Here is a 20,403-nt window from a genome sequence, read left to right as displayed (position 1 = left end):
CGTCCAAACATTGTCCAGCACCGTCCAAACATTGTTCATGTAAATCAATGATTAAAAATCGTTGGTTAGTCACTCAAACATGATTGTGTGCTTGTGGCCCATTCGAGACTTGAAAGTTCATCATTTCGGACAAAGCATAGATTTCAACGGGCTTATCACAACCATTGTATCAAAAATTACATATCTCACTAATTAGAGATATTAAGGTTGAATTAGTAATTAAATTCAAATCTTGTAAATATATTATGGACAGGTACTTTTGGATTAAAGTTGATTCACACTCGAGGGTGCCAAACACAGTGGGAGGATTGCAAGTCCAGAGGGTTTCTAATCAAGGGGGTTCCGGATACAGGGAGTTACAAATCCACGCTCCCAAACAGGCCCTAAACATTTTTAAGAGAGTTTTGAAGAGATGTTGAGATTTTTTTGAAGGGTTCCGCACATGTAAGTACCAGTATTTTTATGCAAATCGCCTTGTTGCAATAGGTAGCTGAGAGAGCTACCTAAGAGGGTGGCTGATCAGTGAGTTTTGCGTTAATCAAAATCAAATCAAATATTACTGTCAGGCCGGCACCCACTGACACACAAGCGTGGCCTTGTGTTTGATTGTCTAACAAGTGGCAACGCTAACCAGAGCTTAATACTTCTCAACTAATCTGATTTTGTCACACTGACTGTTTATTGACGGGATTTCACAGTTTTAGTCCATTGAATTTGAGTTCCCGTGTCCTGGCGGACTATTAATTAAAAACTTCCCCTTTAGACATGGAACCATTTGAACAGGGGGTTCTTCTCGCTATTCAGTGTTAATGAAGAGAGAAGAATGGATCGTTGTCATCAAAGGCATTTCATAAATCTGTAAGTACCTTCCCATTGCTTCTCTAAAATCTCTGATTTCATCTAATGTTTCATCTCATCCTCCGCCAAAAAAAACTCCTCCAAATCACTACCAACCCTATAAATCCCACACACTATTCTCTCTTTCTTCTCCAGCAAAACCCATCCTTAAAATCAATATCCAACACCTCCAACATCAATCTCACTCAAATCCAAACACTATCCTCCTCTTTTACACTCTCATACCTCATCAACTCATGTGAACTCTCCCCCCAGTCAGCCCTCTCTGCGTCCCAAAAAATCGAACTCAAATCAGCCCAAAATCCAGATTCTGTCCTCCAATTCTTCAGGAATCATGGATTCACCAAAACCCAAATCACAAATCTCATTGCCAAGTGCCCACGGCTCCTCTTAGCCAATCCCAACAAAACCCTCATGCCCAAGTTCCATTAGTTCCATGGTTTGGGCATTCCAGGCCGAACCCTTGCTAAGATCTTCTCTTGGGACTACAACCTCTGGAATCGTAGCCTACAAAACCAAATCATTCCATCCATTGATTTCATTAAAGCTTGCGTCCGCAGCATCAAAAGCGTGTCTGTTGCATCCAGCATTCAACCCACATTTTCCGATATGATCTCCAAAAAGTAATGGAACCCAACATCATGATGCTGCGGGACCAAGGCATGCCCGAATCCAGGATTGTGAGATTGATCATGAATCAACCCAGAGTGCTGATGCAAACTGCTGAAAGGTTGAATGAGATGGCCGCCATGGTTAAGGAAATGGGTTTCAATCCGTCAAACGGGATTTCATCCTAGCCATTCAGGTGGTGTCAACGATGAGCAGATTGAAGTGGGAACAGAAGGTGGCTGTTTATCGGAGCTTGGGGTGGTCCCAGGATGAGTTCCCCTCGGCATTCAAAGTGCAACCTATTTGCATGACAACGTCGGAGAAGAAGATCAAGAGAGTGATGAATTTCTTCATGAAAGAAATGAATTGGAAGCCATCAGATCTTTCTAGATGCCCAGGTATTCTAATGCTTAGCTTGGAGAAGAGGATCATCCCGAGATGTTCAGTCCTTCAAATCCTAATGTCTAAAGATCTTATTGAGAAGGATTCCCGTGTCAGTAGAGCATTGATGATTAGCAACAAGGCCTTCTTGGAAAGATTCATTATCAAGAATCAGGAGAGCGTTCCTGAAATATTGACAGTGTATCAAGGTAAAATGGGATATCTAGCATTAAGTTTCAATTCTGAAGATGCAGACAGGGCACTAAAATTGTAGGATTTTCCTTTCACAAAACTAGGAAGGGTGTGCATTGATTTGGCTTGATGCTTGCCTCTCAACATTTCTCTTTTATGTAGGGGTGGCAATGGACGGGTTGGTCCATAGGTCAGCTGGCCTGACTCAATTCTGAGCCAGGTTAAAGAGGATTAAAGATTTCATTGTAGATTTTGAATCCTGGACCCCTTCAATGTTGTGACAGTTCCTCACTGCTACCATCCAAACAACAGGTGTTACAAATGCCCAGTCTAATTTGGGCTAGGCCCGCTTAGGTCGAGCCTATATTACAATTTAATGGATTGGGTTGGGTTTGGTTATGCTCAGGCTTCCTGAATTTTAAATGGGTTGAGATGGGCCTTTTGGGTAATGGGTCATTGGTCGGGTTTGGGCCAAGATTCTTAGCCCATTTAGTAAATGGGTTGGGCTTGAGCTCACTCAGACCTGGCTCAACCCAAACTCGACCCATCACCACTTGTAGTTTTATGCATTTTGGTGTTTTTTCCCTTGTTTTTGTTATAGTAGGTGAAGATGCATTTCTTTTTCTAAAATTTTAATTCGTAAATGCTTTACACTTGAAATTCTTTTAAGGTATAAAGTGTTTATAGTCTGTCTTGTTTGGCTTTAAGATATAAATTGTTTACAGGTAGCTGGTAGCCGCAAGCAAAAAGACTACTGGCTGCAAGTCTTGTAAACTAAAACACAGTATAATGCCAGAATTCTAAAAACCCCTATAACCTATGAAGTGTTTACAGCCAGTAGAAGGTTTATAAGCGATTACGAGCATCCAAATAAACCCTGTAATGTCTTTATTTGTAAGCCCTTAACAACTAAAGGATTTTACAAGCATCCAAATGACCCCTTAGGGAATTGATATCTACACTGAGTTTGTTATCATTTAACTGTCTCCCTCAACTTTTACTTTTGGAATTATCATTAAAATTTATGTTCTTAAGAGAAAAGTGAAAATGACAGCAGAAAAAACATTAAAACAAGGCAAGTTAATATGGAATCATCAATCCTAAAGAAATGACACATCTGAGCACCTTCTTGGCTTTTAAGGAATTGTAATGCCCAAAAACCCAACACCCGAGTATAGGTACTTAGATCCCAAATTCGAAGGTGTAAAATAAATAATGAACGAATGCTTCTTTATAACACATTATTTTATTTTTTATTTTTAAATCCACTTTCCAAATTCTTATAATATACAATATACATCACACAAAAGTAAAATAATCTGAACTTTGTAAGTATAGTTCCAATCATCTTAAAAACCATTTAAACTTGTCCACTCAACTGGGGACTTATTACAAAATTAAATAATTTGTTTATGTACCAATAGTTCTATTAAAGTATAAGAATAAATCTATCTATTGGTTGAGCTCTAAGAGTTCTGTTGCACTTATGTAAGGCATCTCATCCACTGGATCCTCATTTAGTTCTTTAGGCATATCATAACACTCTTCTAGTTCTGCATTATCCGTTGATGTTTTTAAATATCGATCGATAGGGTGAGTGACCATCTCAGTGAAAACTCCCCCCTAAGATTACACATTCATCATCACAATCTAATATAATTTATAAATATGAGACAAAGAAGATACAATATTCACTCAACATGCAAATTTTGATTGATGTATGAATGCATGAATGCACATCAGCCTGGGGATGCACATCCAACCAAAACTTGTGATTAAAACCCATGATGCAAGCGAACGACGCACAATGACTTGAGTATCGGCGTCATCCTGTGAGTTTTAAAAGTGGACATCTACATAATGATCCAAAATTATAAGTGATATACATCAGAGTCATCCGAAGAATCCAAAAAGTGCCATGGATGATTGATTCGTCAATCCTTTATTTGTCCGGTTGATAAAGCAATCAATTATAAAAACCCTTTACACTTAGTGGCCCTTTTAATCACCATTCTATGGTCAAATAAAATAATTATCGTAAACACAAGTCTGTTCATGGACATAAAACAAAGGGTTCGTCACCCGTACCACTTAGGGCACCAAAACATGTCACAAATGGACAAAATAAGGGCTCATTACCCATACCACTTAGGGCATCAAACGTTTTACGAAGTGGCTATAAAATCATAAGATATCATGGTATTAAGTTCATAAATCATACAGGTCATCTAAGTTACAAGGCATAGTCCAATTAGTGTGTTATCAACAAAACAACACACAGTCTTTCTGTGAATAGTTTTTCCATACACGTCCTTCACATGGATCGTGTCTCAAATTAGGTCCTCAACGTGAGTAACCATACCACACGTCCCACGGTATATAGATCAAATTATAAACACTATTAATTCACTCCTTCGCATTGATCATATTGAGTTTTCTATCATGTATGGAAATAATGCACATGGATGGACAATAAAGCGTAATTTCAGTTAAAGTAATTTTTAAATCATGCATGAGTAAAATTCAATTATGTAAGGGTTCATAATAACGTGTAAAAGCATACTAAACATGTGAACTAGTTATGATAGATAAGAGTAATAAATTCAATGAACTGTAACTTTTCTATGAATTCTAGTGGAAAGTTTCAAGGGATGTTCTCAACTCTCAAGTCGGATCACCTTCTAACGTTACTAGAATCCCGTGTACGCGCATTAGAATCAAGCTCTAATATAAATTACACAATTTCTACGGTCGGATTGATATATACACGTTTTGTTGGGTTAGGATCAAAATTAGGGTTTTGATTGTGTAGATTTAGGATTTTAATCTATGACATAAATCTAGCTTTGGTTTTGGGGATTTTGATTCCTACATCATAATGAAGACTTAAAATAAACAATAACAAATAAAAAACGACTCACCTTGATCATCTCGAACTTGACTTGGTTGCGACTCTGTTGCAACTCTGTCGCAACACGACATTGATCTCGATACGGCTTCTCCAATAGACTCTCTACTCTCAACAAGGGTTCCAGCCCTTGCTAGGTTGGACTCAAACCAAACTTGGGTCTAACTCAGTGGGTCTACTCGACAATCTTGAATTTTCTTCTTCATCTTTCTTTCTCCTTATCTTTCCTCCTTTCTCCTCCTTTTCTCCTTCTCTTCTTTCTTCTCTCCACGACCAGAGAGGACATGGATTGACAACCCAAACTTGGGTCGTTTTTTAATTGAGTCGACTTGGTTGGAAGCATGTATGATGGTCTCTTTCTCTCTCTCATTTGATCTCACTTAGATTTACATGGTTTGTTTTCCTCTTAGAGAGGGGCTTTTATAGAATGTTTCTAGCTCCAGGAGGTTCTTTGTGTAAGGACATAGCGTGGAATCAACACTATTTGAGTCACACGCAAAACAGCATGTGGAACTGGTTCTTAGACCGTTTTGATTGAGGATATGTCTTACATAGATGGTGCGGTTCTGGGATTGATTTACAAGGTTTGAATGTTGATTGAGTGGTCCATCTGGTGGACATTTCGGATTTGGGATTGATGGCCAAATAGAGATTTACTGCCGTGAGTTATCTTGACAAAGAAAGCACCTTTTTAATGGCATATTTCGTTCCAGGGCTTCTTTCTTTGATCCATTGCTTGTAAATGGTCCGGATAGGTCATAAGATGTTTTTAAAAACTTAAGATTGAATCTCTATGGAGGTTTCTCTAGTGGGTTCGTGGTTACAAGGATTCGAGTCTTCACACGCTCATTTCGCAAATAACGGAGAAGACAACGAGCAAGCCATCTCCCGCATTGCTACTAGGATTTTGAAAATTCACCGGAATATGTTTGAATGGTCTAGATCGTTCCCACTTCATAGTTTCTAAAATTTCTATTTATACAGACACCGATTGGTTTCACGAGAACATGACAACATTTGTTCTTGTGTTGATTCGTTTGACGGTGTTGTAGACTGTTGAGATTAACTCGAAGGGACTGTGTAGATCTTCTAAGATCACTTGGATTCAGAGCCGATTCCTTAACCGTTTTGGAAACAAACTTTCCGTTTTAGCAAGGTTTTCGCACGTGGTAATGACGATGGGATGCACATACGCATGGCTGGATGGACGGTTGTGATCCCCTCGGATGGATGATCTAGATCAATGGATGGTTCAGATTAGGTGGAGGAAATCCTCTCCTATTTCGCAGCTGGATTCAATTGAAAGAGATGAAAAACGGTTCGAAGAGTTTGTTCAGGCGCAACTTCCTTTCGATAGTGAGTTGGGTTGTAACATCCGATTACTGCGTGTGATATGGACGGTTCGGTTCCTTCACTTGGACGATTTAGATCAATCAAGGATGGTTCGTAAGGATCTCAATTGGTTTGGAAAGAAAAATGGAGAAAGACTTTGTTACGAATGCTCGGTGTAAATTACTGCTCTGATCTCATGCACGTACGTGCGTTGGTAGCTTTGATCCACACACACACAAGATTAAGGTTGGGCTGGGTTGACCTCAGATCATGATCCCTAGTGGCCCACCTCAAACGTGTAGTTTAGATCAGTTGAAAGATGCTTCCAAATCAGGTCATTGTTAATCGGGTGGTTTAGATCATGCTAAATTTGAAATTAATGGTCTTAAAATCACAATCGAGCAGTCCACGATATTCTTTGATGTGATTAGGTTTGATATCATATGTCTCAATGGGCTGATTTAGATCGCGGGTTGAACAATCATTAGCGATATAAAATTACGTTGAGAAATCAAGGGTCAATTAAGGCGGATTGATATCAAACTTTATGGGTACGCTATGAGTTGTCATAGCTCGAGATCAGATGGTTAACAAGGGGAATTGTGAATTATTGGGTGATGGTGTATAGTGTTGGTTATGTATGTGGGAACATACATATATACTAGATTTTCATGGTAACACCCCGAGGACTTTCAAATTTCAATACTCGAGTATTGACAAGTTCGGGGTGTTACAGGAATATGTCAATTGACGAGATTGCTTTGTTATGAAATGTTCTATTGTTTGTTATTCGGAAGGATATGGAACATTCTATGATTCTGTTTGAACTATCTTGTCTAGATTCTTGATGGCTAATCAAGTTTCAAAAACAACTTTCTTTTAGATCCCATACAAGCCCCATGTTAGACCCGGACTAGATCTCCTATCCACCAAGGCATCACCTATCTGACCATAAAGGAGACGAGATTGCTTTGTTATGAAATGTTCTATTGTTTGTTATTCGGAAGGATATGGAACATTCTGTTATTGTGTTTGAACTATCTTGTCTAGATTCTTGATGGCTAATCAAGTTTCGAAAACAACTTTCTTTTAGATCCCATGCAAGCCCCATGCTAGACCCGGATTAGATCTCCTATCCACCAAGGCATCACCTATTTGACCATAAAGGAGATGAGAACCTCCGCCACACAACCCATGAAAATCACAATGAATAAATTAGTTCATCGACTCCTCATTAGGTACAGGATGTCCATCGGAATGATCATGTGTCTTCTTCTAAGATGATCCTATATCAGCACCTTATCCTTTTCGACAAGCCACCTGAGCGGGATCACCATAGGTGGAGCATGGGGGCTCTTTTCCTCATTTCTCCCTTGCCAACAATGAATGAGTAAAGCGATTTACCAATGAAATATCCCAATTTCTCACTTTTCTAGATCCCCTGATCCCCATCTCCTAAAGAGGGCTTTAAGCCATGAAGTTGTTCAATTAGTGTAACAAATTCTCCGATCTCTTCTTCCACACAAATTCCTTTGAGGCTTTGGCAACCAGACCACTTGATCCCCAAAACTGAATACCATTATGAAACCAACAATCTTTTTCATAGACCATCCTACAGAGCCAAGGGTATTTCCAGAGGAGGGGTCTGTCCTCACACCTATGACCTATCACTTTCCTAGAATCACAACACTACCCATCCCTAATTTTAAAATGATTTCCTAAAAAAATATATTTTTTTTCTATTCTGAACATTGTTTTACAAAGATCTCAAGTCTGATGCTAAGATGAAGCCTTAGTGAATGATGCATTGAACCATTCTCTACGGGGTGACTGGCCTGGTCTCCAAGAAGTTTACTCGAATATGAATGAAGAGTTTCTTGGGGTCCAGTAAAATAATTGGAATCATCTTACTATCTTACTGGCCTTGGTCCTTAGAAACACTATTAATGATGCATTGCACCAGTCTCTAGGGGGGTGACTGTCTTAGCCTCCCAAAGGGTCAATCTAATCTGAATGGAGAGCTTCTTAGATCCCAAGTAAGGGAGTTGGAATCTGCTCAAAAAAAAAAAGAAAAAAAAGGGAGAGATAGGAAAGAAGAAGAAGAAGAAAGAATTGGAATCTGCTCAGGACTGCTGCAAGCCTTGATCCCCAAGAAAGTCACTCTAATATGAATAGAGAGTTGAGGCTTACCCCCCCCCCCCCCCCACCGGCTCTCTCTCTCTCTCTCTCTCTCTCTCTCTCAAGGTGGACGATACCACTGGGATATAAGGATCAAACCCAAGTTAACATATGATTAAAGATTTGAGACATCAATAAACAAACATATTCACCCTGGATGGAAGAGAATTCCTCTGAATGAAAGTTTTGTTGGAGACACAAGTCACACAACCCCAATTCGCGAGAGTATCCACCCCTAAATTCACCTTTCTATAGAAATGCAATAATTTATAATTCTGCACATTCCTCAAAAGAAAAAGTTCCTTCCATTAATGCCATGCCTTAAAAAACTTTGAGGGCGTTATCATTAACCATGTCAACAAGCATTTGAGAATTGCTTTCAACAACTATGAAGGAGATCTTCAATTCATGCTATCAGAGACAATCAGCCAACACTCATACTTCTGCAATCATATTTGCCCCGACATCATAAAAGTGGGAAAGTTCTCTAACAGGTCATTTGGCTCCCTGTTTTTGAGAGGAATCGGGTATATTTGGGGGGAAAAGGGGGTGTTTGGCACCTTGCATTCGGAAGTAATTAGATTCGGATGTAATCTGAATTCTTCGAAACCAACAAAATTGGATGCATAACTTGGAGCTGCAATTTCAGAGAATTGCTCTCCAACAGTTGTTCCTCCAACCATTGGGAGTCCATCCATAAAATGGATTTGCATCTCTCTCTCAGCTATGTTTCTTGGATATTGCTGCCTCTCTCATCCCTCTCTTGACGACTAGTGATCGATTTCTAGGTATTTTGTTATATATATTCTTTTTGGCAATGGCAGGGATGGGATGAAGGAGATGAAACAGTGGGCCTATGCCTCTTGTTTTAATGGGGCATGGGCTGATAGGTCCAACCCTGAGCCTTGTCTGTGTATTGGGTTAATGGCATGGTATTCAAAATCGGTTACGTAATGGCCGTTATGTAATGGTAACGGTCATAACCGTGATGCATTACGGGGCTGAAATGGCTATAACATCCGTTACAAAAAAGAAGAAGAAGAGCTGTAATAGACTAATGGTCCAGAAAACAATTTTAAAAGAAAAAGGGGTCATAATGGCTGTTATGGCCTGTATCGTAGCAGTAATGGTGGTGGCAGTTATGACCATCATTACTGTTATGGAACACCTTGGTTGATGGACCTTTCCCAGCCTAATCCTAATTTTTAGCTCTTGACTAATGTGGGCCACCCAAATTGGAGTTCCAGATCAATTGATGATTCAGATCTCCGATTGGGACCCATGTGGTGCCCAACAAGGAGACGAAGCAATTAGCTTATGCCTCTTTTTACTAGGCCACGGGCAAGGTATTCCATTATGTTAACGACTGTTACTGTTGTGATATGGGTTGTGACCGCTGCTACGGTCTTAAAAATAATAAATAAATAAAAACCGAAAAAACCTGTATTGGCCCCATAACAGACCATCAGGGTGATTTTTTCCGTAACGGCCACTATGACCCCGTAATTGTTACAGTTGCCACCGTTAGGGTTATGTAACGGCCATCACGGCACACAATGGTCATGGGCCAAAAGTTCCATGCTTGAGCCTTGTCTATATATTGGGTTGTTGGGACTTTCCCGGTTCAATCCTAATTCTTTGCTCCTGGCTAAAACAGGCCACCAAAAATGAGCTTCCCTAGATCAATGGATAATTCCGATCACTGACAGGGATCCATGTGGAGCCCAACAAGGAGATGAAGCAATTGGTGTATCCACTATTTAATGGGCCGCAGGCCAAAAGGAGATGAAGCATGTTGCGATATGATGGGGTATTTAACTTTTGGTGATGGTTTATGATCCTCTGCAATTTAATTTGCATCATGAGTTGTATTGAACACAAACAGTGAGTAAATGATTTCTTGTGTAATATTGTATTATATGAACCTAAAGTTTTAACAAGTGGGGCCTTGGCTTCACTAATCCAAAGCGTGGATATGATGGCATCACTCACCATGGCCAATCCTAGACAGTGTTTGAAATATTAGTATCGCGTTATGTTTCGCACCGTTGGGATATAGATACGTATCGGTTATCGCATGGGATATATCGGTTGTATCGCACATTATTGTTGTTGTTGGAAACATGGGGAAACATTTGGAAATTGGTCAACTTTTTTAATGAAACTTTAACGATTGTTAAAAAAAACATCAATAGTTCAATACACAATTATAAATCAAAACATTACAAAAAAAAAGAAGAAAAAGTGCACATAATAGGTTTTCTTTGTATGGGGGTCTTAATCTATGTGTTGTCTAACTGAATTGGTGTAAGTATATTCAAAGTCTATTAATATAATTTATAAATGTAAGACGACGTGTGGAAACACAAGCAATACATTCAAAAGCAAAAGAAGAACACTAAATCAGGTTACATACATGTTTGATTTTATGTTTGGACACAATGATTGCAACTGATCTGCGAGAATTAGATTTCTTTTTTCAATTTTCCGCAACTCAGTCAATGTCCTCCAAATCTCGAAAGCGAAGGTTCCAATCCAAAACATGAAAAGTCATGGATTTGTAACAATTTGACACTGATTTAACATTATTTACAGAAAAAAAAAAGGATCGAAAATAAAAAATGCTCACCAGATCAAACTTGGGGGATATATCCCACTACTTGTGCATTTCGTATTGCGCAAGTGGGATACAAGAGATATCGTGGGATATATCGCCTAATACTGTCGATATTTAAAACACTGATCCTAGATCCAAAGTATCCATTCATGCATACAGATGGGGGTAAATCTTGGTTTAAAAAATCAAGCCAATCAGTTGGTTCTAACCATCCCATCAATAGCATGAAAAATGGGCAATCAAGGTTGAGTGGAGAAAGAAAATTATGGCATCCTTTCCCAGCATCTATTTAGTAGGCCCAATCATGCATTGCTCATGATTACAAAGAAGCAACTTTGGTTCAATGATGCTGGTGGTGTGATCTACAACTTGTAAGGTATATGGAGGGTCGTATTCCAAAACCTTGATCCGACCTGCATATCAAGTCCAACACACTTTTAGTGGGTCATAGTACCAAAATCATACAAATCTGCTGGCTCTTTCTGTTATTGGGCTGTTTTCGGAAAATTGGAATGAATGATTGCAATAATTATTTGTTTCATATCCTTTGTACTTTTCTTTAATGTAGTTTGCATGCTCTATGGGTTTTGACTGGAAATGTATATTGGGGAATGGATATCTTTTGTCATCTTAAACACAGGATGTTTTGCTTGTACTATAAAATTAATGGGCCCACGTTTATGGCCTACCTGAGTCTCAAAATTATGTCATTTTAAGCCAGATTGTTTATCTTAGTGGGGTTGTTAAAAATGAATATCTAAAATGTCGCAAACGTATACCTTTTTAGGTATTCAAGGTGATCTACTTCATTAAATTCAGGTTCTCATGAATATAGTACAACATTCCAATGCATTCCAAATCCAGGGTGCCAAACAGAATATTTAGATTCCAGAGTATTTCAATCATAGGCTGCCAAACACATGAGGCTTCCAAATCACTTTGATTCTAGTGTATTAGTGATTTGGATTCCAATGCATTTCAAATACAAGCTACCAAACGAGCCCTAATGAACTTTCTCATGAAATCATGAATTACTCCACCCCAACAGTTGTACCACAATTTCCGTGAGATGCACCATCCACATTAAGCTTATAAAAACGAGTTCAGGTGTAGTCCATATTGGAGAATTAATTTAAGATTCTATTCAATGTAGAAGATTAGTTTAGTTTCTATCCTATACGGAGGGTAAAAGCAAAAAGCACTTCATAAATACTAAGGAGAAGAGAAACCCCCATTGTTCATTTTGCGTGTGCGTGTTGGAGCTCTCTCTCTCTCTCTCTCTATCTCTCTCTCTCTCCAAATACTTCCTTTAGCTTTCTTCAGCAATCCCATCCATAGCCATTTTCCAAATAACTCAGTTCATTTGTTTGATGGATTTGATTCCTGTGGTCCTGCCTTTCGAGTTGCAAATTATTGTAGGCTTACACCAGGGATTAGCATTGAGCCCGAATCTTTTTGCATTACTTAATGGAAGAGTTAATGAGGCATTTATCGGAAGAGGTCCCCTATTGTATGTTGTTTGCAGATGGTATAGTTTTGATTGATGAGACAAGGGAGGGGGGTAAACGCAAAACTAGTACTATGGAGGGATGATTCAGAATCTAAATGTTTTAAAATTAGACTAAAGCAGAGTATATGGAATACAATTATAGTAACAATATATGAGTAGAAACAAGGAATTAATTAAGATTGCTGACCAAAAAAGTATCTAGAATAACCATTTCAATATCGTGGGTTGATAATACATGGCTGTGGGGAGATTGAGAGGGATGTTGCTCATAGAGTCAGAGTTGGATGGATGAAGTGGAGATGCTTCTCTGGAGTTCTATGAGATCACCGCATACATTCATCATCATCGTCATCATCATCGTCATCATCATCATCTAAGCCTTGTCAACTAATTGGGGTCAGTTGCAAGAATCATGTTCTGCCATTCCCCTCAATCAAGGATGGCTATAAGAACAACCATACTTTATGGAAGAAAATTTTGGGCAGTTAAGAAGCAACATGTTTATAGAATGAATGTAGCTGAAAAGAGGATGTTGAGATGGCTGGGTGGCAAGACAAGGAAGGATAGAATTAGAAATTAATCATTAGAGGGAACATAGGAGTAGCACCAATAGGTAATAAGATGAGGGAAAGAAGGCTTAGATTGTTTCACCATGTAAAACACAGTCCAAGAACTTCACCTTTTAGATAGAGTGAGTGGTTCAAGTTGAAGGCTAAGAGGGCAAGGGGAAGGCCCAAAAGGACATGGATGGATGTAGTACGAAAAGACTCGATAACCTATCAACCGAGGAAATGGTCCTTCATAGAGTGGAATGGCAGAAGAAGATCTGCTTAGCTGACCCCAATTAGTGAGGAAAGGCTTAGATAGATGATGATGATGATTTCATTCCTGCCTATTCATGATTTGATGGCCTGCACACCTCCCCACATCAGTGGACCACCTCCGTCATTCTCCCCTTACATGCATGAAACCAACGACTTCCACTGCCCTCCTTCCTCCCCGCATCAGTGGACCACCTCCGTCATTCTCCCCTTACATGCACGAAACCAACGACTTCCCCTTACATCACAATCATTGGGTTCAAATTGTCTGGACTAGAATGAATTAGGAACTCTTCTGCCTGAAAGGAGAAGAATCCGGTGTTAATTCACCTTCTGTGGCTTCTGATCCAGAGTACATGCAACATACATCACTTCAATCCAGACTGTCCAAAGTCGTGGGGTCATTGTGGATGGAGCATATCATGCTAATCAATATCCGATTGGTGGCTCTCAAATGGAGGGTTACAAATAAGGTGGTCAGCATTTTCTAAATTTGATGGGCAAAACCAGATGGTTAAGATCGTTTGATTAGTGTGAGTCTTGGCTATTGTCCATCCACAGTGGGACCCACGTTTGAACAGTCCAGATTGTTGTGCATGTCCGCCAAGTTTATAGTGAATTTTTTATCAGTCTGTGTGTGGCAGATGAGAAGCCATAACTTAAAAAAGATGGTGGTCAACTGCAACTGTTTTCTTGCTCTGCCAGAAAAAGAGTTGCAGTAAGAAAAATCCTGCTAGCCCTCTTGAATTATGTGACCTTTAATAACAAATACCTTCCTTTTCTCTTCTCTCCAACAAAAAATGCTATTAACCGTTGAATCGATTGATCTGAACTTTCTATCCAGAACACATTTCTAAGGCTTCCTTGTAAATATCTCACTAATCCATTGATCTGAACTTTCTATCTGGAACACATTTCTAAGGCTACCATGCAAAGATCTCAGTAATCCGATGATCCAATCCATCCCTGGTTTGGCCTTACTTTCTATAGCAAATCCTTTTTCCAAGCCATGGATGGGATAGCTATAGTTGCCTAAGAAAAGTGATTCTTTAGAATCATAAGCAATCGTGATGGTCTTTAACAAATAAATGGATCGCATTGTTGATTAGACCTATTTTTTGTGTAAATGATCCTGATCATCCATATTAAAGAGCATTGATTGAATGGTCAATGTTTGTAATATGTTTTGCTTGAATGACTGCCATAAAATGTGTGTTGGACCTAGTGAACAGTCCAGATCAATGGTTTGCATGGTACAAGTGTCCCAATTCAACTGCACTGAGGCATTTGTCTATACTGATTGTTCACAATTCAATTCTTTTAGGCATCCAAAAACAGCTTTTTAAGTTCTATTACTAATGTTTAGTAGTGCAATTTGAAGCAGCCAGTTCTACGAAGTTGTAAAGCTTGGTGAGATTATGATGGATGGTGTGACCAGCTACCAGCACTAAGACAGAGAATCTCTGTGTTGATCTAGAGTGCTCTCAATTCATCATCCCGGACCACTTGGTAAGTAGTTTAACAAATCAAATCGTCCTTTTTGTTTGATTGCTGTAGAAGTTCTGTTTGTTCCAACAAAGCAGTTGTCGCGGTCTTCAAATTGCAACATGGTTCCTTATGGAAAATCTACCAAAAAGAAATGTCCCAATGTGTCCATCCTTTCAAATTCCAATTGTGAATCCAAGATTTTTCAAAATGGAAGGAAACTGATGTTAAAACCTGATCTGGTTGATGAGATTGTCATACATACTATATCTAACCCGAACCCAAGGAACTTATTGGACATTTTCCCCCGTATTTAGTCATGGGAAGGGAAAATCCTTTGGTTTTTCTTTTTCATTTGTGTAGCCTTTAACCTCACACTGCTTTTTGTCCTTTCAACTCCTTGGGAGTAGCCCTCACCACTTCTTTTCTTCGTTGTGTGTAGCCCACACAGGAGACATAGCGTGAGGGCGCCCATATCACTAAGGCTTTGTGGGGCCAGCATGATTAATCTGCAACATCCACACCATTCATCTTTTGTGCCAGCTCATGTTAGGATGTCGGCCTGAAAGCAAGGCAGATCTAAAGCTCGAGTGGGTCACAACAGCAAAACTGGGCATGGGTCGCCCACTGTCGAAACCCTTCTCTCTCTCTCTCTCTCTCTCTCTCTCTCTCTCTCTCTATACATGTAGCACGTGCCATACCCTTGAGGTGGTCTTAATTGTTTTGATCCCCTCATTTTTTTTTTTTAGTGGTGTGGACAATGCTTGGGATGAGCAAATCAAATTGGGAAGCAAAACAGGATATTTATAACAGTTATTATGAAATTGACAATCACTAGGACAGATTTTATTTTATTTTATTTATTATTATTATTATTATTTTAAATGAATAGACTGCATCTTATGCAAACCAGGTTTTATTAGTTATTATTTATTTTTATTTTTTACAACCATCAATTGTTCTGCCTATTTTGCAGGAGGAGACTTAATGAATAGACTGCATCTCATGCAAACCAGGTTTTATTAGTTATTTATTTATTTTTATTTTTTACAACCATCAATTGTTCTGCCTATTTTGCAGGAGGAGACTGTTTAAGAGGTACTGTTTGGTGTTCTTAATGGCGGCCAATAATTTGAATTCATTTTGGACACTGAAACTGACTTGCATTATAGACTGAGGAAAGGATAGATGGGATTTTGTGGGAGTAGAGATTGGGCATGAAGCAACCTGGAGTACTCACCAGATGCAGACTTCTTCCCTTTTCCTTTCTGCTTTGCTAGCACGTGTTTATAAGGCATCTCATCTACCTGCCACTGCTATGGCACATGAGGACGAGAACCTAGCCATACATCAGGCGGGTCATGCTATTTTGATGCTTCGACACAAGAATTCAGGTTGTTCAGATCAGCAAATGAGCTACGGTTTACACCAAAGTGGAAGGATATAAATGGTGGGACCCATGTGATGGATGGACAGCTTGGATCTCCTTCCTCTCTGCAATGATAGCAGATATGGTGGTATGTTCATTAGGTACCTTTTATATGCATGTGTGGGCTGAGCAAACCTCTTCTAAATTTTTTTTCTCCTTTGTAAGTTTGACTGTGACTGTTCGATTCCCATCTTGGCATCGGGTAGGACCCGACTGTATGAGTAGTAGTGGAAGGTATCTGCAAGATTGACAACCAGAAGGGAGGTACGTGTAATTATCATATGATAGAGGAAAGATGGGGAAAAAAAAAGCCTTTCCTTTCTTTTGGTAAATGACATAGTACGAGTCTGTGCATGTGACATCGTTAGGTGATATAAACCATTTATCTCATGAGGTTTGTTGGAGTGCATCCCGATGTATTGTAATATGATATGTTGGACTTTTGCTATTGGAATTTTTTCGCTTCAATGACCCAAACGATTTATCTGATTGGGATTATCTTGGATTGGTGATGCTTGAAAATTCTTTCAGATTGAATGTTTTGACATTTTGATTATACAAAGGTTATGGTAACTGTATTTGTTGGCTGTCCACTAGACAATACAAGATTAATTGGATAAACGGTTTGGATCAATCGAAGACGACCCATATTCAATGGTTAGAAGTCCCGATGTATCATATTGCAATATGTTGGGGTCTATTCAAGCAAACCTCTTTAATATGGAAGGGCACAACAGCAAGTTTAGTGTGGGCCATCTGGGAACATGTTATATAAAGTGCTTTAATATATGTTGGCTGATGGCTGATTAGGCTGGCCTGATTTTTATTTATTTATTTATTTTTATTTTATTTTGGGCCAGGTGATCTAGTTGGTGGGGTTGACTAGATGAACAGATCAGATATCCCATGAGAATGCTAGGTTTGGCACCATGAAGGTGTATGTGGGCTTATTATAACAAAATTCATACAATTAACACCACAGTAGTATGGTAGATCAGTTTTTTCATCAGGTTTGGTTACGAAAGTAGCTGTTATTGCAGCCTTAGCCTTTGGATTTGGGGCCATCTTTAAGTGATCCAAACTGATTATATGATGGACCCCAGCGTGGAGGGGCCCAGCCAAAAAATTGAAAACGCAGTAGATAATTTCAACCCGAACTGAACTGACTGATATGAAGCTGGGATATCTACCACATGTAGGGCTGTAAATGGGTTGGAAATGGGTTGAGTATTGCAATATCCGTTTCTGGTCCGCCTAGAAGTGGGTTAATAGAATAATCAAATTGTTAAATGGTATAAAATCCCAACGTTGGAATCTGATTTTCTTGGGTCAGATATGTCAAATGATTGGCTAAAAAGATGTCCATTGTCCAGCCCTTAGATCCATCATATTCTATTGCATCCATTTTATGACTGTTGATGTGATGGGCATTGATCTAGATGTGGTATGCTTCAAACACTTTCTTTCCAGGTTAACTGATTTTATCCATCTCAACCATGACTGTTATGGGAGCAGATTAGATGCGGTCCTTGTCATGGGGCCCAGCTTGATGTATGTATTCTATATCCATGCTGTTCATTTTAGGGCATGATCCCAAAAATGACGAAGATCCAAAACTTCCTAGGACCCACTGTAATGTTTTCCTAATGTTTATTTACCATCCAACCTGTTGATAAGGTCACAAACCTGGGTAAAATATGTCAGCTTGATCCAAAACGTAGGTGGTCCGTTAATGGTTAATCACCATTGTTTCCTATAGTATGGTCCACCTGAGAATTGGATCTGCTTCATTGTAGGGCACGAGTCCTAAAATGAACTGGCTAAATGGATGGACATCATAGATGTAGAATACATTCAACAAGGTGGGCCCCACGGTAAGGACCGCATCATCTTGGGTAAGGTTGGGCTGCACCTAATCAGTTCCCCATTATTATTGTTTAATATTTTAGTTAGGTAAACTACAAAGATGCCCTTGGATAATGGGGTAACCATCCAATCAATCACTTTTATTATTAAATGATAAATGCATATCAGTTCAATTAATTAATCTGAAGCGTCTATTAAGTTGAGGATACAATTCATGGATTACTATGCAAAAATTTCGTGGATCATATGATCTTATCCATCCTTGATTTGCCCTATTTTCTATAGCCATATTTTATTCCAAGCTAGATATGGAATGGCTATGATCACCTAACAAAAGGGATTCTTCATAATCATAGACATTATCTGATTAGTATTTGCATTTGTGTTGCAATTGTATTTCAGATGGCTAGATTACATTCTACCATATTCAAGGTACCAAAGTTCGATAGATCAAATTGCAAGCTATGGAAATTAAAGATGAAGGTTGCGTTGGTGAGGAAATCATGTGATTGTGATTGAAGGAAAAGAAAAGAAGCCTGTAAAGCTAGAAGAGAAGATATTTGAAGGGGAGCTATGGTGGATTTTCTTCTTGTACTAGATGATTTGATTTTACTCTATGTGCCTAATTAAACAATTGCTAAAGGTTTGTGAGACAAATTGTAAAATATGAAAGAAGGAAAATCGATGTCAAACATGATTTTTCTCTGTTGGTAGTCGTATAAATTGAAGATGAAGGATCCTCTTTGCAAAAACATTTGAATGAGTTTAATAACCTGATTGCAAGATTGACGGCGATTCATGTGAAAATTAATAATGAAGAAGAGGTTACACTTCTACTTTGTTTAATGCCAGATTTGTGCGATGGTTTGATTATGAATCAAAACAATAGTTTAAATCTCAATATGGAGTCAATTATGTCTACATTGCTTAGTAAAGAATCCTATAGAAAAACACTTGACGGGTATTTTGGTGATGCTATAATAGTTAGAAAAAAAGATCTACTAAGAAAATATTACTAAGAGTAATAAGACGAGATTCAAGTTAAAATGACACAAAACAAGAAAGTGTTGAAATTGTGGGAAAAAAATGACAACTTGTATAAAAATTATAAACTTAGAAAGGTAAATCTAAAAACTTTTAAACATGATTCTCATTATTAACTATAAGATTCAAAGGGTTCTCTAGGAAACCTAATTGAGAAAAGTGATATATTCGAGAATAAAGAAGTGTTGTCATTTGTGATTTTACAAGAGAATAAGAACCATCAATAGATTTTTTTATTTTTTTATATTCAGGGAATTCATTTCATATGATACTACATATGGATTATTTTTACACATATCCGTTGTGTGATGATGATATAATTTATATGGGCAATTGGAGATGTCACAATTACTATGTTTGATGATATCACACATACAATATCGAGTTTGTGACGAGTATAAGACCTATGGAAGAATCTTCTATCATTAGGAAAATTTAATGAAGATGATTATAAATTTGGTAGTGAAAATGGTCGATTAAAGATTATAAAAGGGGTGGATTATATAAGTTGATTAGAGATACTATGGTTGATAATGTTATTGTTGTCAATGTTGTGACAAACTCTGGTACAATCCTGCATTGACAGTTAGGCCGTTTAAGCAAGTAAAGACTACAATTATTTATTCACCTAGTTTAAAATTTATCAATTTAGATTTTTATAAGGATCACATGTCTAGCTAGCTCTAATAGCTCATTTTCCTCACCTGTTGCTATAAGTAAGGATGTTTTATATCTTATTCATTTTTACACTTAGGAGACTCTTGTTGAATTCATAGGAGGTTCAAAGTATTTTTTTAATGGTGATTTCTTTAGGAATGTACAAGTTTTCATGCTAAAAATAAGAGTAATACCTTTATTTATGTCATCAAATTTAAAGCATTAGTTGGAATTCATAAAAAGAAGAAGATTAAGTATTTAAAAATTGATAATAGAGGAGACTTCATTTAAAAAGAATTTGTACTCCTTAGTAAAATAGAATCCCTAATGAATCGTACACTTATGGATCGTTTTAGGAGCATGTTGAGTTAGGCCATGCTCGAGTAGTGTTTTTGGGCAAAAGTGAGTTAGCCAATAATTTGACCTGACTGGACCTCGATCCGGTCAGAATCAACTATATATATATATATATATGATCCGGTCAGAATCAACTTTATATATATATATATATATATA

At 38.2% G+C, this 20,403-nt stretch overlaps 1 protein-coding gene across 3 annotated transcripts; it reads left to right on the top strand.

Annotated features, from left to right (window-relative positions):
- Positions 1 to 1,535: 1,535 nt before the first annotated feature.
- Positions 1,536 to 20,158, top strand: LOC131236292 (uncharacterized). Of its 3 annotated transcripts, XR_009166661.1 has the most exons (3): positions 1,536 to 2,057; positions 14,788 to 14,915; positions 15,334 to 15,747. XR_009166661.1 is itself a non-coding variant. In XM_058233410.1 (2 exons), exons 1-2 carry the CDS (start codon positions 1,676 to 1,678, stop codon positions 16,007 to 16,009), a joined length of 420 nt encoding a protein of 139 aa, XP_058089393.1. In that variant the 5' UTR covers positions 1,536 to 1,675; the 3' UTR covers positions 16,010 to 16,797. The 3 variants fall into 3 exon arrangements, 1 of the variants encoding a protein (XP_058089393.1); XM_058233410.1 differs by lacking the exons at positions 14,788 to 14,915; positions 15,334 to 15,747 and adding an exon at positions 15,972 to 16,797; XR_009166662.1 differs by lacking the exons at positions 1,536 to 2,057; positions 14,788 to 14,915; positions 15,334 to 15,747 and adding exons at positions 15,751 to 16,584; positions 18,589 to 20,158.
- Positions 20,159 to 20,403: the final 245 nt, after the last annotated feature.

Source organism: Magnolia sinica, unplaced genomic scaffold, assembly GCF_029962835.1.
Source record: "Magnolia sinica isolate HGM2019 unplaced genomic scaffold, MsV1 ctg351, whole genome shotgun sequence".
NCBI lineage: Eukaryota > Viridiplantae > Streptophyta > Magnoliopsida > Magnoliales > Magnoliaceae > Magnolia > Magnolia sinica.
The sequence above is the reverse complement of the archived record's forward strand: the minus strand, read 5'-3'. Positions and strand labels throughout refer to the sequence as shown.

Bases quoted from the DNA above. Each gene is read 5' to 3' on its own strand.
- LOC131236292 (XM_058233410.1), top strand. From the start codon at position 1,676: ATGAGCAGATTGAAGTGGGAACAGAAGGTGGCTGTTTATCGGAGCTTG. The intron at 2,058-15,971 runs GTAAAATGGGAT...CCTATTTTGCAG, and splicing joins AATATTGACAGTGTATCAAG to GAGGAGACTGTTTAAGAGGT.